At 47.8% G+C, this 26,994-nt stretch overlaps 1 protein-coding gene across 1 annotated transcript; it reads right to left on the bottom strand.

The window, feature by feature from the left end:
* KIF3B (kinesin family member 3B) lies at positions 1-26,994 on the bottom strand. The gene is made up of 9 exons (XM_035121438.2): positions 26,859-26,994; positions 15,852-17,330; positions 14,101-14,202; positions 12,578-12,700; positions 11,118-11,236; positions 10,853-10,966; positions 6,149-6,254; positions 4,510-4,688; positions 1-3,586 (listed from the first exon to the last, which is right to left on the bottom strand). The coding sequence occupies exons 2-9, from the start codon at positions 17,259-17,261 to the stop codon at positions 3,496-3,498; spliced, it is 2,244 nt and encodes a 747-aa protein (XP_034977329.1). The 5' UTR covers positions 17,262-17,330; positions 26,859-26,994; the 3' UTR covers positions 1-3,495.

Below are 26,994 nucleotides of genomic sequence, written 5' to 3'. Positions count from 1 at the left end.
GGAGGGGAAGGAAGAGGCTTTATTATTATTTTACATACAATAAATCCAATTGAATTTATTTATTTATTACACATCTTTAGGAGCACTTTTACATTCCTAGACAAGAGATGATAACAGATACAAGCTGTAAGATCTATGGACAGAAAAGGAACTATGTACGAGCTATTTCCAAAGGTCTGGGAAGTTTCTCAGAAGACAGTTGCACCCATTCATGTTCATTCCACTGAGTACTGTACGATCCCTGTGTGACCCACTGAAATAAATGGCTTTGCACCGCTGTGCTGCTTATTCATTTCAGCCACACTGGAGTCATACCCAGTGGATTGGAGCTACGGGGTCAAATAAGGACAGATTTAAATCAACAAACACCCCATCCTTTCAGGACCAAGCCACCAACATACAGTACAAAGGTGCTGAGCACCCACTCAGCTGGCCAGTGTAACACAGTCATAGGATCACGGATGGCTCTCGCATTAGCTTTTCTAGTGTGTCCGCTGTGCGAGAACAGCACTCTGAGATTTGTGGTTTATTTTTCAACCTCAGTTACATTGTCTAACGCCACAAACGGCAGAAACAAATCTGCAGAGAGATTTATTTAAAGTGATTTTCTGAACATCTTGTGACCAGGTCTAGAGATAACCGAATAGACTCTCCCTAGAAAAGCCTTTGCCAACCTGATGCCCCTCAGAAGTTCTGAGCTACAGCTCCCAGCTGTGCTGGCTGGGGTCTGGTGGGAGTTGTAGTCCAAACCTCGAGGGCACAACGTTGGTGATGGCTGTGGCATGTAGGGTGCACCTACCAGCTGAAAGATTGGCACAAAGAGATGCATATCCTGCAATTCTGAGCAGCGGCCAAGAGTTTCACATAAAGCTTTTAAAGAAACTGCTTCAGTGGTCGTGGACCTCGAGGTTTGGGCCCTGGACCTCAAGAGCTACTTTTGCTGAATTATGTTTGGGAGAGAAAAAGCTAATCCAATTATGCAGATCAAAGGAAAGAAAGACAAAGACATCGCAAGCTAGCTCCCATGTTTGCACTCGTCAATTCCTAGGCCTTAATGGGTTTCTCTTTCACGCTGGACCTCGGACAGGCAGATCAACTGTACCGGGATAATTCTGCCGGTTTGTCAGTTTTAGAGAAGAGCCCCTTGTCAGGAAATGGGAGAGGAGTTATGAACCACATTATAAACAAAGCACTGAGGGGGTCTATCTGCTCCTGCTTCTCATTCCTCTCTCTTGTATCCTTAACCCAAGGGCTTCTCCAAGCTAGCCTGGAGAAATCTTTGAGGCACTGGCCTGCCTACCCGATACTTAAACACACACAAAGGATATTTCCCCTTCCGGTTCATGGGAATGGACGTTTCCCAACAGAAGCCCAGTGCAATGGCAGAGCCCACAGATGCACACAGATGCTGTACCTTTTTGCCTAAACGATTCTTTGGATTCACAACCGGCACACCTCAGTATCTAAGCCGTACAATCCTTTTCTTAAATAACAAAGCAGAGAAGATCAAAACAACAGAGCAGAACCGGGTTTGGGGGGGGGAGCACTTTTATACCGCGAGAGCCTAAGAAAGGCGGCTTTTTGTCAAGAGCAGCCATGAAAGGGAGGCGGTGCAGGTTCCCTCTGGCCAATGCAAGAGCCAGGGGCCACACAGCTCCCCTCCACGGAAGTCATACTTTGAGAACAGAAAAACCGGCCCCATTCCAGAAACACACTGCCCAGAATCCAAAGCAACGGGGCTTGTTGGAGCAGCTCTGGGCTTTCCGAGTCACAGTGCTGGTAGGATGGGCCTGTCTGGGTTGTCCTTGCTCGAGTGGGTGAGAAACCATGGAGTCAGTGCAGCTGGACTGCTCAGAGAATGACATAAGGGCAGCAAGGCAAAGGCCATACACATTTGAGAGTATTCCTGTAACCAAGCAAGTTCTCATACACACCTACATGCACACTCGCACCCACAGCAGGGTCTAGGGAGAGGAGGGCCGTTAAAACATTCAGAGAGGAATCCGGTGGGGGTGGAGTGGGGAAATATTCACAGTACAACAGTCAACAGCAACCCCGAAATAAAATATTAACAACTGAATTCTCAATATACATCAATCTTAAACGTACAAACTGAACCGTAAAATGATACCCGGAAGGGGGCACCTTCTTCAGCCTTTTGATCTGGCCCAATTCAGCAGCAACTTAAGCCCCAAACACTGCACAGGACAGCTTTGAAACTGGGGGGAAGGAGAAAGAAGAGACAGCCTCTGAAGAAGCAGGACTGTTCTAGCACGAGCCTCGCCACTGGAACGGGTAGTGGTGCCTTCCCCTCGAACTCAAACCTTAAACCCCATTCCCATTTGACGGAAGATTCGGGGCTCAGAACCCTTTGAAAGATCCTACCACTTTGGACAAGATCAGAAGCAGCAACTCTGGTCTGAAACCACCCTCTGCTCACAAAAGGAACGTTCTGCTGCGGCCAGGAGAGCGCTCGGCCAAGGAACTGCTTCCGCTTCCACCCCTCTTGCGGCGGAAAGCAGAACCAGCCTCGAGAAGTCACGAAGGCCACGCGGACAGTGGAAGACAATGAAGGAACTGCCGCAGCATCCCCTCAAAGCAGAGGTGGCCTGGTGGCGCGCACTGGGAGAAATCGGATGGTGAGCGGAGGAAGAGTGCCAAATGCGGAGCTGGCACCTGGCACACAGCGCCGACTGTTGCACAGAGTGGACCTTGCCGGTCATGGCTTAAGTCTCTAGGAGCTCTGCCTAGAACAACTCTTGCCAATCCTTGTAAACAGGCAAAGGATTTGTTAAGTTTCTATTGCTTCTGTTCCAGAGGAGAGAGAGACAGCAGGTTTTCAAAGCCCTCCTTCGGCTTGCATTTCTAAAAGGAAACCAACCTGTCTAAGGAGCTGTGGGGTGCATTTCGCTCTCGGCTCTTCTGTGGGTAAGAGGCACGTCCACCTGTACCCCTTCCCGCCCCCCAAAAAACAAAAACCCTTCCAATGGTGCCAGTCTTTCGATGGAAAGAAAGGAAACGGATCTTCTGCCACGGGTGGTCACTTCTCAGCCTCACTAGATTATTAAGCATCATCAAGTCCCAGAGGGCAGGTTCTGCTGAGATGGCTTTGGGCTCCATCCCAAGGGCAAGCAAACCAAGTGCAGCAAGAAGACTGTAAGAGGAGGAGGAGGAGATGACAAGGTGACACCCCCCCCAAGCTTCTTGTTGCATCTAACACTAATGTATTCTCATGCATTTCTGATTTCCTAACTAAAGTATCTTTCCCCTTGGAGACCAAATGCCATGGAATTCCATCGTGGAGGACGGACGTCCACCTGGAACGTGCCTGGCTGGACAAAAAACAACAATAGTTCAGCTGCAGAGGGGGCCATCGCTTCGTCTCGAAGGGAATCACTTTGGAGCCTGGCCACAGAGTCTCCTCCAAAGGTCCTTTACTTGCCTCAGCTCTCGGAAGGCAAAGCTGCACAGCCACACCTTAGCAGGGAACTGGCTTTACTTGGGGACCAGCCCACGAGACTGAGGGTAGAGCTGAGACCCAGATGGACTGGACGAAGAGCCGCCCGATTTCCGTCCCGTTTTAGGCCTGGAAAACAGAAGAATCCGAATAATGTGTGACAAATGAAGAGCGGAGCTTCTCAAAACTTGTTGGGGGTACACAAGGAAAGCCATTTCGTATAGCTGAATGAAAAAATATTGGCTTCTTGTGGGACAATCTGCTTTAGAATTCATAGAATCATAGAGTTGGAAGAGACCACAAGGGCCATCCAGTCCAACCCCCCTGCCATTTTGAATTGGCTTATTACTACCAAACCTTACCGACTACGTTGCTTAGGGATGGTCAGGCTGCTTGGTTTAAGACAGTGGCTCCTCCCCAAAATTGGGCCACCTCCCCCTTGTTTCCATAAACTCACCCCCTGTGCCCCCCACCCTACAAAAAGCAGCATTCAGAACAGAAGTTTTCAGAACCCACTAAGGATGACAGCAGCACAATAAAGTTCAAAATAGTAACCATTTGCTGCACATTTATTCAAAATCAAATTAAAGCCATTTAGTTCCATTAATTCAACAAAAGTGATGAGCTTGATAATTGTCATACCAACTTTTCAGAGTCTGATTGTCATTCACACCATCACCAACCCCTTTCACGCCTTGCCTCTGAGCGTCTCCAAAGGAATCCCACTGCTCCCCAGGGAACAATATTTTAGGAACCAGTGTTTTAAGAAAACAACCAGGTCTCCAGCTGACAGTCAAGCAGTTGTTGAAAATAGTTTTCCTTCTTTGGCTGCTTGTAGAAAAGGGGGCAGGGGCATGCCAAGCCTCTCCCATTTTCTCAAACATTTTAGAAAACCCTTCACCTCTACCAAATGCTGCTTACTGTGCAGAAATCATCCCCTCAGCCTGAACTTGACTACCCAGGATATGGGCTTCCAGAATTGTGTGTGTGTGTGTGTGTGTGTGTGTGTGTGTGTGTGTGTGTGTGCTCTCCTTCCAACAACCAGAGCTCACCTGGATTTTGACTTCTTGTTGGATGTACTCTCAAATGTGGAAGCATCCACTTGTATCTCATCTTCTTCTTGCAAAGCAGCCTCGAGAGCTGCTTGTACTTTGGGGGCAATGGCTGGGCCCTCATAGTCCCGGGTCGTCCGGCTAGGCATATCCAGTTCCAGCAATACAATGTTTTCTGCCTGAGGGATCAGAACCAGGAGAGTTCAGACAGGCGCCTAGGTCCACAAACCAGCAGACAACTTTACTGCTCAAATGTGCTCTGTTTTGCAGCAGAAAACAGGGGAAGGGTCCCACAATTGCAGGTAACAAAAGGACAGTCACAGGAACTCAAGTGGATTATACTTCTAAAAGATTGTGAAGATACTTATTAGAAAGCTCAAGCTGTCCACAGCGTTTTGACTTCAAAATGACCCCTCACTATAAGTGGAATAGAAATCTCTTTGCTCCTGATAAAGACGACACACTGAAATGTGTTTGGCACCCTGCATTTCCAATAGGCGCCTTCATTTCAGCAATAGTTCGACAGCTTGCTTCCTTTTTCTGGCTTCCTGGTTCCCCTGGCACCGACTCCTACTCTTCCTGCTCAGTAAGGCTGTATTACTTGTTTATAGGGGGCCATCAGTATGCTGGGCATTTTGCAGAGAACAAGAGTCCAGGTCCCTTTTGTTTTAAGTCCTCAGCCAAGCAGAGAGTTTTGCTTTAGGAAACATGTTTTGCTATGCAGAGCATTGGACGACGGGTATTGCAGGAAGCTGGGTCTGAGTGTCTCTATGTTAACTTGAGGTGGGGATTTCTCCCACACAGTTATCAGGGGGCTGAGTCGACCCACTGGTCGATAGCTTGGGCTATACGTCACCCATGGGCTTCTCCAATTTTACTATTTAGATACGTTATGTAAACTGTACTAATAGAGGACGGGGAATTAATGTAACATCACTTAACTGCTGCCAGAATTAACATTTGTCAAAACTGTGGAGGAAATGAGAATGCCATCACGAGAGAAAGGCTAACTAGCTTCTGGGACATCGTATGCATGGTTAAGCTTGCACATAAAGTGAGAGCCAGAGAGAGTCGACAACAGTATTGAGAAAGGGTGTAATAATTTTTAAATCGAGCCTGGCTCTCCTACTGGAGGACAACCAAAAAATGCATACGTTAAAAATTTACAGACAAAAATGTTTGATGTGGAAGGGAAATAACGGCTTCTGCGCCCCTGACATATAGGCCTGTTGTGAGTTGTCATGCTGCGCCAGGAACCCAAACAAACAGTATGACTAACAGGGAGTTTTCTTGATGGAAAGTAGCAATTGGGGCCTCAGGCAAGTCTACAACCCTGGGCCAAATGTTGAGATGCACCTCTGGTTATGGGTGCAGACATGGCATTCTTCCCGAAGACAAAAGCTGTGCACCTGAGTGGCACAAGCAGCCAGCCTCCCAGCCCCCGGCCACTGCAACACTGTGCAGCGTAGAGAGCAAAAGGTGACTTATACTTCAAAGTGCTTCTTTTTGCATGGTGTAAACCTCCTGCCTAAACATTTTAGCACCTCGGGCCTTTTGTATTTGGGGAGATGGTGAGCTTCTCCCACGAGTAACCCTCCACACCATTCATGATTTTATGCAGATCTGAGCGCGAGCTTACCCTGTACCGGGCTTCTGGGCGAACCATCATGGACATCTTAGCATGCTGGCTCAGGGGCCTCTTGTATCCCACAGCTGACACAGGCCTCTTCATCATCTGTTGATTCCTGGAAAGGGAAAAGGACATCAAGCTCACTACGGGAGCCAAACCCCCTTCCCTCCACAAGCAGCCCACCTTCAGACTCCCTAAGTCTCTCCAACCAGCCTGCATCAGGAAAATCTTAGAATTGTAGAGTTGGAAGGGACCCCAAGGGTCATTCTAGTCCAACCCCCTGCAATGCAGGAATCTCAGCTAAAGCATCCGTGGCAGATGGCCACCCAACCTCCAAGGAAGGAGAGTCCTAGCTGTTACTACTGTGCCACTCCTGGCTGCCAGGCTACATGACGGCAGCTGCTTGACAAGCCCAAGGACAGCACCATCAGAAAACATTCAGACCAGTCTTGGTCGCTAAGAGCTACCACGAGAACAAGGGAAACTGGGATGTTCCAGGGAGAAGAGGAATGCCTATCCCACAATTTAACTGGGAAATTCAGGAGTAGGAACAAACAAATGTGTGGATGCTGCCAATTGTTTGAAACCTACCATAGCCAGAGTTCTCTTTGAGACCACACCTGAACTGTATTCGTTTGCCTCTCTTTTATTCACATGCACACTTTAAATATCAGAACAACTTTCCCCACTATTAGGGGAAGAGAGCCTCATCTGCTCAGTTGTAGAGCACCTGGTTTTTAACGTTTGATGTTTTGTTTTGTTTTTATAAATTCTGTAAGTCACTCAGAGTGGCTGGGGAAACCCAGCCAGATGGATGAGATATAAATAAAAATTATTACAGTCATACCTTGGATCCCGAACGCCTTGCGACTCAAACGTTTTGGCTCAGAATGCCACAAACCCAGAAACGAGTGTTCTGGTTTGTGAATGCTCTTTGGAACCCGAACATCCGACGCGGCTTATGCGGCTTCTGATTGACTGCAGGAAGCTCCTACAGCCAATGGGAAGCTGAGCCTTGGTTGTCGAACGTTTTTGGAAGTCGGACTTCTGGAACGGATTCCGTTAGACAACCAAGGTATGACTGTATTATTATTATTATTATTATTATTATTAATTACCTGCTTAGCATGCAGAAGGTTCTAGGTTCAGACCCTGGCAACATCTCCAGGTGGGTTTGGGAATGTCCCTGCAGAGTTGCCACCAGCCAGTGTAGACAGTACTGAGACAGATGGACCAACAGTCCGGCTCGAAATACGTGTCCTATGTTCCTAAATGCGATTTAGCTACTGCAAATAATCCTCCACCACAACCACAACTACAGTGGTACCTCTACTTAAGGACGCGATCCGTTCCGGGATGCCGTTCGCACCCTGAAAAGTCCGTAAGTAGAGTGCCGCTTCTACGCGTGACGCGATAGAGCACTCCTGCACATGCGCGAAGCGGCGAACCCAGAAGTAAACACTTCTGGGTTTGCCGCGTTCGTAACCAGAAAAAATGTAGCGTGAACCTAACACAACTAGAGGTATGACTGTAGTCTGTTTAAAATGGGATGGGAGACACTGGGCTTGAGAGCAGTACATGTGAAAAGGATCTAGGAGTCTTGGTAGACCACAAACTTGACATGTGTCAGCAGTGTGATGCAGCAGCTAAAAAGCCAATGCAGTTCTGGGCTGCATCAATAGGAATATAGCATCTAGATCAAGGGAAGTAATAGTACCACTGTATTCTGCTCTGGTCAGACCTCACCTGGAGTACTGTGTCCAGTTCTGGGCACTGCAGTTCAAGAAGGATACTGACAAGCTGGAACGTGTCCAGAAGAGGGCAACCAAAATGGTCAAAGGCCTGGAAACAATGCCTTATGAGGAACGGCTTAGGGAGCTGGGTATGTTTAGCCTGAAGAAGAGAAGGTTAAGGGGTGATATGATAGCCATGTTCAAATATATAAAAGGATGTCATATAGAGGAGGGAGAAAGGTTGTTTTCTGCTGCTCCAGAGAAGTGGACACAGAGCAATGGATTCAAACTACAAGAAAGAAGATTCCACCTAAACATTAGGAAGAACTTCCTGACAGTAAGAGCTGTTCGGCAGTGGAATTTGCTACCAAGGAGTGTGGTGGAGTCTCTTTCTTTGGAGGTCTTTAAGCAGAGGCTTGACAGGCATATGTCAAGAATGCTTTGATGGTGTTTCCTGCTTGGCAGGGGGTTGGACTGGATGGCCCTTGTGGTCTCTTCCAACTCTATGATTCTATGATTCTAAAATGTAACGTACTTTTCCATGTATGAGTTTTTCTTACAGTAAAATAACGTTTAAAATCAGGGGTCATCATATGCATGGATAGTGCAGATGGGGGATGGGCAATTGGTTGCAGCCGCTAGCAGAAGCTCGTTAGCGGCAATTGGGTTGGTGATTGGTGGCTGTGGCAAGGGCTGCTGTGGATTGGCTGCGGCGGCGGCGGCAATTGGGTGTGTGATTGCCAGCTGCTGGTGGTGAGTGGGCAGGGGCTTGCTGGCTTCAGCGACGCGTGCGTTTTGCAGCGTTTGTCAGTCGGGCGAGTGATCTTTGGCATTCCCCCCCAAAAGAAGCTCAACAACTCTGGGCCGTCCTCCCCCCAAAAAGCTGAACAACTCTGGGCAATCTCCCCCCATTTTCTTAAATTGGAGTTGTAAGGGGAAGGGCTTATAGAGAACAGCCCCCTCTCATCAGAAGCAGCCCATCTCCAAGCAGTCATGAAAGCGAAGGGACGGATGAGGAAAGTCAGGAGACGGAAAGGGAGTGCCAGACCTCTGGCAACATCCAGGAGCCCCTACTCCACAGGCAGGAAGAGAGGGAGAGGGAAAGAGAGAACGTAGACCCTTCCCCCTGACTCCGGAATTGAGGAGGGGGAGAAAGGGGAGGAGATTCGCTGTCCCGAGGCTTTTATGCTGGTCTAAATCGCGTAAGGGGGCAGTGCCGGATTCTGATACGGAATGAGAAGACATGAAACCGACAGCTGACTACACTGTAAACAATGTGCACTAATAAAGACTTTTGAAAGACAAGTATGTGGAAGGTCGTTACTCAGGAGTAGTCGCAATAATCCCTGACAGGAGTCCCCCAAAATAGGGGTCGTCTTATACACGGGGGCGTGTTATACACGGAAAAAATACGGTAGCTATTCTGCCCTTGTTATATGAATGCTTCTCCCCATGAAAAAAAGAGCAGGAATCAAAGCACACCTATGTTTTTGCTGGCAGTTATGTTTGTGCAAGCACGGGCATGTCCTCCAGCCGGACATTAACACACAAACCGGTATTGCCGCGTGTCTCCCTCAACCTGGCAAGGGCAGATCTGTCCCCTCGCACCTGCTCTGCTTCCTTTTCCTATGAGGTGTACCCTGTACAAAAGACGGGAGGGAAGATTTTCCTTTCCTTGTCGGTCAGCAGATCTAAATTTGCTAACAGAGGCCTTTATATAGCAAAGATGTGTCAGCAGTTTCCTGGCGCTGATCCTGGAGACACTTTATACTTGAAAGGAACGGGCCCAGCAAGAGATCTCTCGATTAATATATTCTTTGTTCATTACAAACACCACGCGGGAAGAGCTTTGTGTAGAAATTTGGAAATCTCCAGGATGAGATATGCCACTACTTCATTCTCCACTCCCCACAAGCTACACTTCTCAGCCTGCTGCTCTTTTCCATCTGTCCCCAGCTGTCATACCTTGGGCCCTGCCTTGATTTTATCTTGCAGCAGGTGGATAAACATTCCAGCTGGGAGGATGAGCATCAAGGTCTCAATGCAATGCAATGCCGTTACTGTCCTAAGTCCAGCACACAACATTTTGCCACCTTAACAGGCAGCACAGGGCAATCCCATGGTTTCCTTCTCCTGACCCTTTGCAAGTTGCACTTGGAGAGGATGCTGGCGATAGATAAATTCATGAAGGATAAAAGAGACTTTCAGAGGCAAAATGCCTCTCAGAACTAGCTGCTGAGGACCAAGGTCCTTGTATTAATTTTAAACTTAGGTCCAGGGTGCCTCAGGGATCACCTGAGCCCTTCTTTCCCTGCTCAGTCACTGAGATCTGCAAGAGTGTCATTGATCATTCCCCAAGTCCTTTGGAACTCACTGCCACTAGAGCTTCAGCAGACACCTTCTGTGCTAACTTTTAAACGTCTGCTGAAAACATTTCTGTTCTGTTGCCCTATGTAGGCAAAAACATGTCCTTCCACAATGGTTAATTGATGTCTGCTTTTTAACTTTTTTATTTTATCTTTTTATTTCCGTAAACTGCTTTGATGCAGCAGTACACAAATATTTGTCTAAATAAAAAAAATACATTAGCAAGCTCTGAGCTAAACTCCTACTTTTATGTAGTTGGGGACAGAACTCCATGTTGCATCTGTAGAGTTCAAGTAGCGGTATTTACATCACAGTATCTCTCATATAACATCTAAGGCAGGATCAAAACCAGAGCTTCTGCCAGCCAGAGTCCCACCTCAATCAACCTGAGCTGCAGAATGGTGGTGTTGTGATAGTTGGGGCTGGAAAAGAAGGAGGGGAGCAGAAAGGCCTCTGCCCTTGGATGAGCCACCAACTGAGAAAAATGGAGCTCAGCTTGGATTTCAAGTCCAGAGCTGCAGGGAAAGGGCTGGATGAACTGAAAGAGATAATGAAGGGTGTGTCCCCCTTTCCCCAAACCCTATAGCCGAGCTTTAGGGGGCCACCAACTCACTCCAAGCGGGTGATGGGGTGCAGTTTCCACTGGTCCTCCTCCTCATCAAAGAACGACCTGTTCATGATCTTGTTTTTCTCTTCCAAGGGAATAAAGTTCTCAATAATCAGGTGCCTGCAGAGATCAACAAAGGTAATGTTGCAAGCAGCCTCAGTAAAAGGGAAATACTGCACTCACTTTTCATTCCTGGCCAGCAGACAGCTTGCTCTGCAGGCCATTCATTCCCAAGCCCTCAAGAGCAACACACAGCCGGCTGCAAACCTACTTGAGCTTCAGCTCCCGTGTGAGCTCATTCTGGGTTTGCTCCAGCTCCTGACGTTCTTTGATATGCTCCTCTTGAAGGTCGTGGATTTCAGCCTTCACGGCTTGCAGCTTGGAAAAGAGCTGAAAGAGAGAGCCAGAGTCATGGGCTACGGCACAAACCGCCAAGCCTACCACCTCTGCCTCGCGAGCGAGTGACCGAGTTCTTGCACAGCTCCCGGTCACTTCAAAATGGTATACCGTATGCTCTCAAGTTTTGGTTAAAAATAAAGGGCAGCTGCCTTCTTTAGATAAGGGGTTTTCCTTAGGAATTAGGCATGCAGAAATATTGGTGAAAAACAAATCTCTGAAACCGGGGGGGTGGGGAAGACTTTTCAGCCCAAGGGGCCGTCTTCCCTTCAGGGCAAGCTTGCGAGGGCCACGTACCAGTGGAGGGCGGGGCCAGAGGTAAAGTGGGTGGAGCAACAAATCCAAATGTCACCTTTGTACAGTAAGCTAGTTTCTGCAAGCGCTCAAACACCCCTCTCTACCCTCCATTCAGACAAGCAGGAGGTAATGTCAGAGGACACATTTCAGCTTGTTTAAACACTCAAGGACCCAAGCAGGGTCAGCGAAGGGTGTGGTCTGGGGACAGTCCCAATGGCTTGGTAATGAAGTCTGGAGGGCCACAGTTGGATTTCAGGCCCGAGGTTCCCCAGCCCTGTCTGAAACCAACCTAGCAAAATATTAATTCTATTGCAGAACAAAAAATCAAGGAAGTACATGACTTACATAGCATCACAACCAATTGCATATAATAATTATGGCTCATAGAACTAGTTAGAACAGGGGTTCCCAAACTAAGGCCCGGGGGCCGGATGCGGCCCAATTGCCTTCTCAATCCGGCCCGTGGATGGTCCAGGAATCAGCATGTTTTTACATGAGTAGAATGTGTCCTTTTATTTAAAATGCATCTCTGGGTTATTTGTGGGGCATAGGAATGTGTTCATATATTTTTTCAAAATATAGTCCGGCCCCCCACAAGGTCTGAGGAACAGTGGACTGGCCCCCTGTTGAAAAAGTTTGCTGACCCCTGAGTTAGAACCTGTAAAATTATAACATTTTATCAGATCTCTTATCATGCAAGTGGAGAATTTTCCAGCCAAGAAACTCTGAATTTTAACCTGCATTGCTGAAGCATTGCATCTGCCCCAAGGTCAAAGGGAACTGCGGGGCCTTAATCTTCATGCGGAGATGCAAGCTGAGCCTGGTTTGGGTGGGGGGAAACTTAGGGGGTTTGATCCTTTGACTCCTTTTAGACAATTAACTATTGCCTGCCCTGAAAGCGCAGAGAAAACTGTCAAATCTTAGTGCCTTGAAGACAGGAAGCCGAATTCTGGACTTGGCCACATGCATGCTAATCTCCAGTGCTCACATACAGTACCTGTGCATACCTGCCAGCCCGCCTCCAGGGAGGCCACTCACCTTTTTCAGTTTTTTAGTCTTGATGTCCACTTCCTGCTGCAGGGAGCTGTAGGTCTCCTTCAGCTCCAAGGTCTCCTCGTCCCGACTCTCCATCTGCTGTTGGATTTCTCGCTCTCGTCGTTTCTGCGGGAGACAACAAAGATGACATTTTTTTTTTTGCCTGGAGTTCAGCGCTGTCAGGGTACATGCCAATCATTCGCAGGGCGTGAGAGAATTCACACAAGGCGTTACCAATCAATGCTGTGTATTTTTGAAGGATTAAGGAGAAATATTGGGAGGCTCAAGAAGTCTGAACTTCGTCTGGAATTGCTGATGACCTCAGAACAGACTTGCAGACTGACCCCAAACCATGTTTACTATGCAGCACTAGATTCAATGGGTTCATTTCTAAGTACCTCTGCACTGGACTGCAGCCACAGAGTAGAATTCAATGTGGCAGTACGCAGTGGATTTGCAAGCAGAATGAGGTCCACTTGCATAATAGGATTTCCCTTCTCTCCTCCCCCTAAACCTGTTTTGGGTTTTCCACCAAACACCAGAGCAAATTCAGGGGACACGTAGGGCAGAGAGGGGAGACTTTGTTCTGCTTGTGCACCAACCGAGTCAAATCCCACCCCTACATTCTAAGTTCTCACACCTTAAAGGAAAGAGCAAAAGTCTTGGATCTCAAAAGATGGGCTTCCTTTCTGCAAAGTGTTAATTGGCCAGAGGGGTTTTAAAGGATGAAAAAGGGGAAGAGCCAACGAAGAACGTAAAAGTTCAGTAAAATAGCTCTTCTCATGCAACTTCTTGAAGATCTTGCAGTGTTTGCATTTTCCTAGCTTTCAGCTGTTCTCAAAGTTTTCAAACAAATAAGTTGATAAACCTCATGTATTAAAAAAGGAAACAGTAAGAACAAAAGCACAAGCTGCTGAGAACATCTCTGGTACACTCATCTTTGAAACTGAAAGGACTTTCAAAACAGCAACATTAGCCTTGCTAAACAGAACTTCCATATTCAGAGGAAGTATACCTTTGAATACCAATTGTTGCAGAGCAACAGTGGAAGAAGGGGGATTTGCCTTCAACCCCAACTGCGCTTTCTAGATGCATGAATTTTTTCCATTGTGGGCAACAGGATGCTGGATTAGACCAACTACTAGTCTGATCCAGACTGGTATATAAATCAAATAAATAAATAGATGATCCAGCAAGGCTCTTATTAAATTCACATAGCTGCCGATTGGATTCCAAAGACACTTGCCCAGGAAAGTTCCCAGTGGGTTCTGTCCAAACGTTATAGACAAGCTATGAGTTTCCCAGGGCCACAACACAGGGCTCCTTCACACCAGCAGTGGAGAATGTTCAGTCCTCCAAATATTGCTGGACTCCAACTCTCATCAGCAGGGGCAGTGGGAAGGAATGATGGGAGTTGTAGTCCAGCAACACCTCGGAGGGCCACAGGCTCCCCCTCCCCCCGTTCTGCACACCCTGGGACCCCTGCAACCCATCTCAACGCATGAGCTTCTCCCTCCCTCTCTCACCTGCTCAGCAATCTCCTGCCGCTTCTGCTCCAGGATTTTTTGCTGCTCGTTTGTGTGATCCACAATATTTTTCCCTCCAACAAGGAGCTTGCTTTCCATTGCCTGAAAAGCAGAATGAGAGGGGTGGAGAATTCCAATAACCAAAATCAGCATGCTGCAGAGCCTACTTTCTTTAAAATAAAATAAAAGAGATCTCACACGGTTGTCTCATAAACCTCCTTAGAAGCAGCTGTTCTGCCTTGCAGCATCTCTCAAAGGACTCCATCATCATCATCATATTTATTTATATCCTGCCTTTTCCCGACAGGGACTCAAGGTGGCTTTCCAGCTGTTTGGCGGGCTTTCATGACTTATACGAATACAGTCGTACCTCGGGTTACGAACACCTCGGGTTACGAACTCCGCAAACCTGGAAGTATTTTCACCGTGCGTGCGTTCTGCGCATGCGCAAAATGGCGCTTCAGGTTACGACCATTTCAGGTTACGAACTGCGTCCCGGAACGGATCGTGTTTGTAACCCGAGGCACCACTGTAATCGTTCCCATCTGAACCTGCCAAATATGACTTTGCATGGGACTATTCATGGCATCTACAAAGGTCTCGGTGTATAAAAACCTGCTGTGTCTTTGGGTCTTCATTTGAATCACATGGCAACCGCTTGTGACCCATGTCCCTGCCTCTTTTTTCCTTATTCTTTTCACACTTTCCTCACATCTCAGTGGAAGATTTGGTCATTGGTTTGCTTTGCTTTGCATTATCACTGCTTTCAGGTCTCAGCTGATTGTTACATGTTCATTAATAAAAATGCAAATAAATAATGAAAGGAAATGAATTGGGTTGGGTTGAGAATGCCTGCTCAAGTCCCACTCCTTTCCCCCCCCCCCTCCATCGAGCATTTCTTTTACGAATCACAGTTAGAAGAAATCACTGGTTTTTGACCACCTTCAGATCTTGTGAAAACTTACCCAAATGGGGAGCTGTTTGACCTTTGGCTCATTAAGGTGAGGTGGCCATCCTCGACTCTACGAGCAGCTGACAGAGGAAGGATGAAGATGGTTCATTGGCAGCTGTGGGCAACACTTGATTAAATGTGCACAAGCTCTTCACATGCATGCCACCCCTTCACTCTTCCCTTCATGGAAGCAAGGAAACAAGCCAGGAAGTCGCAATAAACTATAGCTTTCTATTACATGTGAACTGGACTAGGAAGCCATAGGCAATAGCTTCTAGACTGGCCAGGATAAGATGCCATTGTTTAAAGCAGACAGCTGCAAGGTTTTTTTTTTACAGTGTTTTATAAATTTTATGAAATAAACAAAATAAAATAAAGCTGATCTGCTAATGTCTGGAAGCCACTGTCCATTGCTCCCCGCTGAGCACACAACAGAAAACTAAGGCTAGCTGCAAGGTCTTGGCTTGCTTCCCTGCTTGCACAAAGAGGCAGTCTGTGAGTTCACAAGAGCTCATGCATCCATCCTTGCCTCTGAAGCCAGAACCTGATTGTCCAAACCGGGTCTTAAATCCCCTACACCTCTCCAACTGCTGGCTGCAGTTCTCTAGCTGTGAATAATTTGGAAAGGAAAACCTTTGAATTCAGAATGTCAGAACCACTCTGAACATCAGAGAAGCGTTTCAGGAACAATTCCCATCCCTATGCTTCTGTTTTTAGTCTTCAACACTGAACCTCCCCCAGAGAGGTTTCTCCCAAGCCACTTTTCTGAATCCACAGAACTCAGCAAAGAGCCTCCTACCTTGATTTTGGCACCCAGCCTTTCAGCTGCCTCCTTCTCTCGCTTCAAGTCTTCCATCTTCTTCTCCTTCTCCTTCAGCAGCCTCATCTTGTCCTCAGCCACCAAACTGTGGTCCTCTAAGATAGCCCTCTTCTCTATCTCCAGCTTCTCCTGCTGCTCTTTCCAGTAGTCACCTTTGTTACCTCCTCCTTCCTCCTCCCCTTCTTCGCCATCTTCCTCCTCATCCTCGTCCTCTCCCCCGGCGCTGAAGCTTCCGTCTCTCCTCCTGTCTTTCTTCTTCCTCTTGACAACAGACCGCTTTTCTAGCTGCGCCTTGAGCCTTGCAATCTCCTCCTGGAATTCCCGCAGCAGCGCATCCTTGGGGTCTTCGTTCACTCTCGGCTTGTTCTTGATGTTCTTGGCACGGTTGGCGTACCGCAGTGTCGTCAAGGTTTCGTCCACGTTGTACGAGGCGGGGCCGATGTTGGCCACCATCACTGTCTTGGCATTGCCACCTAACGAATCCTGGAGCAGCCTGGTGAGCTTGGAATCCCGATAGGGAATGTGAGTGCTTTTGCCGTCCACCAGGGCCGATATGACATTGCCCAAGGCAGAGAGAGAGAGGTTGATCTTTGTCGCCTCTTTCAACCTCTCCCCCTGGGCTCCGGTCTTAGACTGGCGCTCGCTGCCGGCAAGGTCCACGAGGTTGAGCTTCCCAACGCGTATGTGGTTCTCCCCATCGAGCCCCACTTCGCTGCACTCAATGGTGATCACAAAGATGGCGTGCGAACGGGAGCTGTGCTCGTTCATGTTGGTGGCCCCAACCGAGCGGTTCTGGTTCCCCACATTCATGACATGCTCTATTTCCTTGACGCTCTTTGTGACGAAAGACGACAAGTCCTTCACGTACACTCCCGTGTCCGGCCGCTCCTTCAGCTCCAGCCTCTTGGACTGATCCTTTGACAACAAGTCCCGGATTTCCTCCTGGTAGATCTCCAGGTAAGAAGCCCTCACCAGGTACTGCTGGTTCTGAGACCGGGAGATGTGCGTGAAGATGTGGTCGAAGGAATTGGGGATGACGCCCCTTTTCTCGGGGTCGCCACGCACACCTTCCATCGTGTACGTCTTCCCCGTGCCGGTTTGCCCGTAGGCAAAGATGGTCCCGTTGAACCCTTGGAGCACCGAGTCCACCAGGGGCCGGAAGGTCTCATCGTAGAGTTCAAACTGCTTGGAATTCCAGTCGTAAACGGCATCAAAGGTGAAAGTCTTGGGCAGCTCGTGAGAAGTTCCCTTGGGGTTCTTCACAGACACCTGCCCCAGCTTGACGTCCACCTGGACCACTTGCTCGTAGGAGGCTACTTTCTCTTTGCTGTTCATCGGCCGGCATCGCACCACCACTCTGACCGACTCCGAGCACTTTAACTTCGACATGGCAACAGGTTGGCACTAGGGCAAACTCAGCAGGCGGCAGGACCAGGAAGGCCAGGGGTTTCCCCAAACCTGGAAAGAATCAAAGGCAAGAACTGAGCACAGAAGAAAGGCACAAAAGCACTGAGTACAAACCACTGAACCGCCCCCACCCCCACCCTGGTCTGGCTTTTAACACTAGAGATGAAAGGAGAAACCCAAGGCCAAACATCAATTCCCAGAGTGGACAGGCTAAGCCACCATCTCAAAATCTCAATTTCCCAACTGTAAGATAAAAACAAGCAAAAAAACCATCCCTCTCAGGGTTACTGTGAGGCAGAACAACAAGAAGAAATAACAATGTAAAATGTTTTCCCCCTTGTAAATGACAGGAAATAAGTGCTTCCTATTCCCATTTGATCGGTATTAGTGACTGAAGCAATGGCTTTTAACTCGAGTTTCATTAAAAATGAGAAATATCACTTTGGAGGATGATGATAATAATAATAATAATAATAATAATAATAACAACAACAACTATATAATAATTATAATAATGGTAATAATAGAAATAACCGTAATAACAGTAGTACAGTAGTAGTAGTAATATATTAAATTTGTATACCACCCTTCATCCGAAGATCGCAGGGCAGTTCACACCATAAAAATACAAAACTAAAACACATGATACGTAATAAAACAAACAACATACAAACCTTCCCACAAATACATTTTAAAGGCCATAGAATGTTCATCACCCAAAAGCTTGGTTATAGAGAAACATTTTCGCCTGGCATCTAAAGATACCGTAAGAAATGGAGAAGCCAGGCGAGGCTTCCTGGGGAGAGCATTCCCGAAAGGGGAGCCACTGCAGAAAAGGCCTGGTCTCATGTTGCCCCCCCCCCCTCCAGACCTCTCATGAAGAAAGGCCTCATAGGATTACCTGGCTCCTACAGCTTCATTCAAAATCTTAAGTCTGAATAGCCTGTGCAGCAGGAGGTTCAGAGAGGTCTATCCATTCTGAAATTCTCAACTTTCATCCTTTCAAGGAGAACGTGAGAAAGGGCAGTGCTAGCTCTTTTCAGCCGGCTTCCAAGTTAAGAGTCTCTCGTATGCGCAGGCATGTTGTCCACATGCTGGACTCCTTTTGCTCCTCTTTCCTTCCCTCACAGGCCCAGATTTTGCCACCACCCTGCTGCCCTCCAACCATGTAAACATTAGGAAGAACTTCCTGACAGTAAGAGCTGTTCGGCAGTGGAATTTGCTGCCAAGGAGTGTGGTGGAGTCTCCTTCTTTGGAGGCCTTTAAGCAGAGGCTTGACAGGCATATGCCAAGAATGCTTTGATGGTGTTTCCTGCTTGGCAGGGGGTTGGACTGGACGGCCCTCCTTGGGGTCTCTTCCAACCCTACGATTCTATGTTTTAGAGTACACGCCTCTCCTTTCCACCTCGCCAGATGCTGACTTCCACCAAGCAACTCAAAGCGCTGTAAAAGTGCAAGCTGAGTTATATGGTAATGATCTGCTCGATTAAAACAAAAACAAAAACAACGCCATTATTCAAAACTAGGATTTCTTGCCAGGGATTGCCCCAAGGAGAAGCTTTTCCTGATAAGAAAGTAGAACACAGGAAGCTGCCGTACACGGGTGAGTCAGGCCGGTGGACCATCCAGCTTAATATTGTCTACACTGAATGGCAGCGGTTCTCCAGGCTTTCAGACGTGGGCCTCTCCCAGTCTTCTCTGGAGATAGCAAGGACTGAACCCAGGATCTTCTACTGCTGAGCTACAGTCCTACACTGTATATCTCTGAACCCCATGGACTCTCCTTCCTTGGAGGTTTTTAAGCAGAGGTTGGATGGCCATCTGTCATGGATGGTTTAGCCGAGATTTCCTGCACTGCAGGGGGTTGGACTAGATGACCCTGGGGGGTCCCTTCCAACTCTACGATTCTAAGATTTTCCTACGCAGCAATTGCACATGCTGTCCAGGAACTCTCAAATTTTAGATCCTAGAAAACTGCCCTAAAGCTTTTGCTTTCTTCCCACTTAAAATGCTCCCAAGTCACCATCATTAGCCTTAATTGAAAACGTAATAAAACTTTCAAAGGGGCTCATCATTGCTAGGAAACCACAGGCTCTGGCCAGAATGACAACGTTCCAGAAAATGCATGGATGGCACTGAAAACAGCGACTTCTTGCCTCTTTCTCACCCTCTTGCCCCCGCAATGTATGATTGCTAGAAAATGCACGGCACGGCATCCTTGCGCTTCCCTCTTCCACTTCGTTGGGGTCTAGGATCTAGGGATTTTAGTGGCCCAGAAGCTGAACATGAGTCCACAGTGTGACGCAGCAGCAAAAAAGGCTACTGCTATTCTAGGCTGCATCAGCAGAAGTACGGTATAATATTCCAATCAAGGGAAGTCATAGCACAGTTCTATTCTGCCTCAGTCTGACCACACCCGGAACTTTTTTCAGTGCAAACCTTAACCCTGGAGCATCTTGTTAAGAATAGAGCAGGTATTCACTCCCCCCCCCCCACTACTGAGCAATGACAGACAACTGCCATATAGTAGACTACGAGAGGTTTCCAGACAGACCCGGTATCCTTTCCTAGAAATCAAATACTGCCTGTATGGCTGCAGTAACGGAGTAATTTTTACGTAATCTGATTTTGCTTCCATCGCTGTGCTTGGAAAGTCACTGCAAACCAAGGCTGGGAACTGACTCTGGCAAGAGGGCCAGATCCTTAACTCTTCCACTCCTCTTCCACAGAAGTGTGCATGCACACGAAAGCTCATACCAAAATATAAACTTAGTTGGTCTTTAAGGTGCTACTGAAGGAATTTTTTTATTTTGCTTCGACTCAGACCAACACGGCTACCTACCTATAACTCTTCCACTCCTCACAGGCCAAGTTAGACAGGTCAGTAGAGCAGCCCAGCTGTCAATCACCTAATGTCACAATGATGACAGGTGACCTTTTTTGCCCCCAGGGGTCTTCAGAAGCCTCATTTAAAGTGCTGCAGAAAATAGCATTTTGAAAGGGACTTCTGAAGATCTGACCAGTTGCCGGGTCTTCAAAAGCCCCTTTCAATGTGCTTTGTGCCGATCAGCTAGCAGGCAGTGCCTGCAAACCCCTAGGATCCTGCCTGCCGCACGACAGAAGTCATATATGACTTCACATGCAGGGCAGCTGGCCGTGGCTTTGCCAAAAGGGCCTTGTGGGACGAATGCAGAGGCCTGGCAGGCCTAATTACGGTAGTCCGGGGTGGAGGCTGGAGATCCCCACCCCTGCTATAACCAAACCAGTGGAAGAGCCAAGAGGCTAAATAATGGAAAGAAACCTTCAAGCAGCCCTGCCAGGGACAGAGCTAAGAGCATCAAATATAAACAAGTTCAGTCAGGCTGCCTGCAGCTTCAATAGGAAAGCAATTCCTGCCCGTCCAACCTTCAAGCACAACATGCCATGGCCTGCATCCTTACATGCAGGCCTAATTCTGTACTGGCATGACCTGAACATTTTTTTAATTTCTATTTTAGAGCTGTTGGGTGTAAAGCAGCCCATTCAACTTGGTGCAAGATACAAGATTCAGAACGCTGCAACTGCGCCATGCCAGAGATTAGGACATCGTTGAGACCTGGAACATCTTCCATAACCCATATTACAACCTCCTCCCCAAAAGAGCAGCAGCAACAACAACTATTTGTGCTCTGCAGATGTTTTGGACTACAACTCCCATCAGCCCCAAACAATCACCCAGAAGGTGCTACATTCTGAAAAGCGGTAACGCAGGTTTGCTATTTGCACGCCGAAGGAACACACAAGCACCGGAAAGTTAGGATGAGAGCTGAACTGGGTGATCCGCTGGGCCCTGTCTCGGTTTAAGGCATGTACTGAAGTATACCCAGCACAGATGAATTGCCTCGTCGTATTAACTGTATGGCTGGCTAAGGAGAGATAATGAGGGTGGATTCTCTTCCCTCTTTCAATTAACAATTTATACAAAGTGGGTGAAGTCAAGGGGAGAGGCTGCTGCTCAGTGGCAGAGCGCATGATTTGCATGCTGAATGCTCCTGTTTCTGCCACGAGGAGCTCCCGTGAAAGGACCTTTGGCAGGAGGGCTGAGAAAGACCTCACTGTTAAGCCCTGGGGAGGCACAGCCAGCCACAGCAAAGGCTATTGAACTAGATGAGGGAGAGGTCTGTCTGGGTTTTAAAGCAGCTCCTTACCTTCCACTAAGTTGGAATTTCAAGCCTGATTTTGACATTGCGAGGACAAAGGGGTGGTATTCATCCTGGAGCATGGAATGAGGTTCTTTGAAACTAGCACGGATGACAGCTGAAGAATTTGGGGGTCAAGGAGAAGTTCTGGGAACCACATGATGGGAGGAAAGGCATGATTCCCAGGAGGTGACTACATCAGCAGTGTGCCCTTGTTTATTTTGCCAAAAGTAGAATACACCACGTGACAGCAAATGTCCGTCAAGCAGGTTCTGCCATGTGCTACTGTGCCTTAATTGCTTGCACCCAAATACATCAATTATTTGTAACCAAACATTTCATGAGGCTGAATGCACGGCCCATCCTATTTTAGATAAGCCTTTAGGACACAGCGCTCTCCGGAAAGAGCCCTCTCACTCTTCTGAAATCCAAAAGCAATCTGGCCTGGTCCCAAATTGACTCTAATCCACTTCACTTACCCAGAGCTTTAGATTGCATTTCCAATTGTACAGAATACGGGAAGCAACTCAAAGCCTGTTTTCTTGGAGCGTAGGATGAAGTCATGCCTGAAAATGAAGTCCTGGTACTATTTGAAATTAAATTGGTGTGGCAGTTCAATCATCAGAGAATTTCAGATGAAATCAGAAATTAAGGAGACTAGTTAATTCAAATAGCCTGCGCCTTGAGAACCAACAAGCTAGGACAAGATTGCTACATACTGGATATATTCCAGGATTGTCTTTAATTTTATTTTAGTAGTGCAAACAAAGATTCCACATTAGACCTGGAAGGTGGAGGCTGAGACTTAAAGAGATTCTAAGAACAATTATTTTCCATTTTTGCTACTTGAACCTGTCAACTATCTGTAATTATGTTACTTCTTAGCATCATTTGGCTCCTTCCATTATTCCATCTAATAAATGGGCAATTTGTGATTTTCCTCTCTTTCAGCAATTTTTCCTCTTTATGGTAAAGAGGTGTCTCAAATCAGACAGAATATTCCAGGTGTGAACTGTGGAGCATTATGATGAGGTATTTTTCTCAACTGAACTACAGTACCTAATTCTACCAAGTACACACCACAAACTTAACCTCCAGTTAAAAAATAGTAGTATTAGTAACAATTTTATTTTTTATTTATTTTATTTTTAGTGTTTATGTTCCCTGATCTATGGGCTCAAGGAAACTGGAAACACAGACATGTCTTAGGTAAAATATATTTCTTTTTGTGATTTTATTTTTAAGGAGTTGAAAATTGAAATTGAACACCCTTCAGAAAAGCAGAGCAATCGATGGCTGTTTGGCTTCTCTTGAAAAAGTCAAGCTTTGCTATCTTTCAGCTTTAATAGGATTAGAGAAAATAGGTCTTTCCCAAATGCATCCCTTTCATATAGATATCACAGTCATGTACAAAAAAACCCCATATATACTAATTGACGCTCTTATTTCATCCCCACGAAATACAAAAGAGTCAAGCAAGGCCTTTGATCAGGGACAACATCTGCTGGGTAGGTGCCTAATTGCACAATGCTCTTCATCAGTTGGAACACAAAAATAGCTAAATCTAAAGTATTTTTTTACAAGACAAGGTTGATTGCATATGTAAACAATTTTATCAGTCCACAAAATATTGCATGTTCCTTCATTAAAAGATGGTCCAATAAAATATATCAATTCAGTCTATTCTGTGTTTCTTATTGACTGAAAATTGCATGACAATCGCCCTTATATGACCCCACACTGGTAGGCATTCAGTGACAGCCAATACAGCCAAGCAACAGAGCAACTGTCAAAATCAGATCTATGACAGCTTAGAGAAACACACCACAGGCTCTATGAAAACACACTGTCCTGAGAACAAAGACAGAGTAAACTATTCATTTGCAGAATTGGGTTCCTTCTCCTGTCTAAGGAGAGGAAGCAAGCACCCTTCTTGCTTTGAGGAAATCATTTTTTGCAGCAACGAACTGCTACATAAGCAAGACCACCACAGCCAAATGTCCCTTGCACAGATGAGCAATGAACATACAGTCATACCTCGGGTTGCGTACATTTGGGTTACTTCTGGGTTCCGTCGTGTGCACATGCACAGAAGTGTTTTGTGTGCTGCGCGCGTAAGTGCGCTATTGGCGCTTTGAGCGTGCGCTAAAGCGACGCTCGGGTTGAGTACTTTTTGGGGTGCGAATGGCACCCTGGAACGGATTGTGTACTCAATCCGAGGTACCACTGTTATGCTGCCTTCATATTGCACCAGGAATAGTATGTTGCATAAAATAGAATAGCAGAAGATTCTCTAGTAAAATGTGCCAAATTAAATATCCAAATCCCCTTTGCAGTTGACCGCTATATTATCTAGTTCTTTCCTCCTGATCTTCTCAGCTGGCAATAGTATGGCTCCCTCTAGTCCGGCTACTTTGGTGGTGCCTGGTCTTCATTGTCTATATGAAGCCTGATCCTATGTGCATGGTTATGTGTGCACGCCTACAAGACAAGGAGATTCAACAATCACAGGATGGAGACAGCACAGCTGGTACCCAGAAAGCAGAGTCTAGGAAGCAGTGTTAGAAATCAGCCAGGGGCCGGGCACATTTTGCTATTGCCACGGGTCCAATTGCAACCACATGGAGATCCCTGGATGCCAGGTTGGCGACCGACATCTCCATCTGGCTGGCCTCTCCAGGTTTCTTAAGCAGGTAAGCAGAATAACTCATTTATTGCATTTATATCCCACCTTTTTCTCCAAGGAGTGAAGTACATGGTTCACCCCGCTCTCAGTTAATCCCTGCAACAACCCTGTAAGGTAGGTTAAGAGGCTGTGACTGACTCCAAGATTACGCAGTGAGCTTCAGGACTGAGTGGGGATTTGAATCCTGATCTCCCAGGTCCTAGTCCAACACTTGAACCACTTTACAACACTGGCTTCCTAGAGTCCTTCTGCTGTGGGGCCACTATATAAATTAAGCAGGGTAAATAAATATGGGGGAACAAAATGTCACTTAGAGAAGGATCTGAAATATTTTCCTTGGAGCTTGATTTTGTTTTATTCTGGATCGTTTAATTTTATGTTTTAATGTTTTGTAAACTGCTTTGAATTTTTTTCTTTAAAAAATAAAGCGGTATAGAAATGAAATGAAAAATAGTAATGAGAATTAAACAATCTCATGGGGGGGGGGGAGGCACCTAGACATTCTGTAGGTTCAAGGTAAAAGTAAAGGTAAAGGTGCCCCGACCGTTATTAGCTTATATATCTGAGTTTCTAATACTGGCAGAAACTCTCCAGGGTCTCAGGCAGCAATGGGTCTTTCCTATCATTTAATTTGTAGACTTCAAAAAATAAAATAAATAAATCCACATATGAATGCTAAGTAATTCAACCTTGGTCCCATCACCTCCTGGCAAATAGAAGGGGAAGAAATGGAGGCAGTGAGAGATTTTAATTTCTTGGGCTCCTTGATCACTGCAGGTGGTGACAGCAGTCACGAAATTAAAAGACGCCTGCTTCTTGGGAGAAAAGCAATGACAAACCTAGACAGCATCTTAAAAAGCAGAGACATCACCTTGCCTACAAAGGTCCGTATAGTTAAAGCTATGGTTTTCCCAGTAGTGATGTATGGAAGTGAGAGCTGGACCATAAAGAAGGCTGATCGCCGAAGAATTGATGCTTTTCAATTATGGTGCTGGAGGAGACTCTTGAGAGTCCCATGGAAATCAGCCCTGAGTGCTCACTGGAAGGACAGATCCTGAAGCTGAGGCTCCAATACTTTGGCCACCTCATGAGAAGAGAAGAATCCTTGGAAAAGACCCTGATGTTGGGAAAGATGGAGGGCACTAGGAGAAGGGGACGACAGAGGATGAGATGGTTGGACAGTGTTCTCGAAGCTACAAACATGAGTCTGACCAAACTGCGGGAGGCAGTGGAAGACAGGAGTGCCTGGCGTGCTATGGTCCATGGGGTCACGAAGAGTTGAACACGACTAAACGACTAAACAACAACAACAATTCAACCTTGGCATGCCAAAGATATGCCCCAATGTTTTGATGAGCAGTCTTGATGAGACACTTAAAGCATGGCAAGAGGGCAGGTGTTCCCACCCACCCACCCCAAAGGGAGCTCAGCCACAACCAGGGGTGTGTTCTGGTCCATAAGAGGAGCCCTGAGGAGCACGTCAAAGGGGACCCATCTGGTCCGGCATCTTGCTCTCACAGTGGGCAACCCCATGGCTATGGGAAGCACAAGGGGGCTTCGGCACAGGTTGCATGGCCACCTGTCACGTATGATCTAGTTGACATTCCTGCATTGCGGGGGGCTGGACTAGATGACCCGTGGTGTCCCTTCCAACTCTACAGTTCTACAATGCTATGGTGCTGAGAGGCATAATGCCTCCGGCAGCGGAGGCAGACCACAGCATGGCTAGCGACCACGGACCACTGTACCTTGTCTAATCCTCTTGCAAAAGCCATCCCAGCTGGTGGCTGCCTCTTGTGTTTGAGGACATCCACATTCAAAGAACTGCAGGGGACGGGCGGACAGGCATTTAATAACATGCGTAAGAACGTAAGAAGAGCTGGCTGCTGGATCAGGCCCATGTGTCATCCGGCATCGTCTCCTCACAATGGCCCGCCAGATGCCCCGACAGAAAACCCACAAGCAGGACTTGAACCTAAGATTCCTCTCCCTTCCTGCTGTGGTTTTCCAGAGAGTGGGATTCAGAAGCATCGCTGCCTCCGACTGTGGAGGGCAAGAACACGGCCCTCCTGGCTAGGAGCACCCCATAGCCCCCCCCTCCTCCTCCATGGATTGTCTCCATCCCAGCTGGTGGCCCTCCCTGCCTCCTCATGTGGGGTCAATTCACCTGGAGGGGTCGCAGCAGGGCATGGCCTTGTGTGTATGGGGCAGGCAGCAGCAGCAGCAGGAGGAGGTGCCGACCCCCATCCTCCAGAGAGAAGGGGAGGGGAGGGGAGCATCCGGGTGCGTGCACGCAGCCACCACCCACACCCACGCCCAGACACGCGTGTGCCTTGAGAGTGCAGAAGGAGGCTGGGAGGGGGGTAGAGAGGAGAGGGAGGGAGCATCCGGGTGCGCGTGCACGCATTCCCACGTTTCCACACCCAGACACGCGTGTGCCTTGAGAGGGCAGAAGGAGGCGGGAGGGAGCATCCGGGTGCGCGTGCACGCATTCCCACGTTTCCCCCACCCAGACACGCGTGTGTCGCTGAGCGTGAGGAAAGGGGGAGAGAGGGAAAGGCGTGGGGCCACCCGAGGCCCCCGCCCCACAGATGCGGTTCCTCCTCCTCCCGCCGTGGGAGGCGCGCGCACGGTGGGGGGGGCGGGCGGGCAGCGCGGCCGTGTCGCCGCGGCGGCGGTGGGGGAGAGAAGCCGAGGGCGAGGCCCCTCACTTACCTGCGCCGTCACCATGGAGACCCCCCTCCTCCTCCCGCCGCTGCGGCAGGGGCGGCGGCGGCGGCGGCGGCAGCAGCACCGGATACGACAGGGGGAGTCCGGCCCCGCCGCGGCCGCCGCTCACTTCCTTGGCAAC

This window comes from Zootoca vivipara, chromosome 7, assembly GCF_963506605.1.
Source record: "Zootoca vivipara chromosome 7, rZooViv1.1, whole genome shotgun sequence".
NCBI lineage: Eukaryota > Metazoa > Chordata > Lepidosauria > Squamata > Lacertidae > Zootoca > Zootoca vivipara.
The sequence above is the reverse complement of the archived record's forward strand: the minus strand, read 5'-3'. Positions and strand labels throughout refer to the sequence as shown.

Coding starts and splice junctions, on each gene's coding strand:
- KIF3B (XM_035121438.2), bottom strand. CDS start 17,261: ATGTCGAAGTTAAAGTGCTCGGAGTCGGTCAGAGTGGTGGTGCGATGC. Junction 10,967..11,117: donor ACACGGGAGCTGAAGCTCAA/GTAGGTTTGCAG, acceptor TGATCTCTGCAG/GCACCTGATTATTGAGAACT. Junction 3,587..4,509: donor AACAAGAAGTCAAAATCCAG/GTGAGCTCTGGT, acceptor TCTGTTTTCCAG/GCCTAAAACGGGACGGAAAT.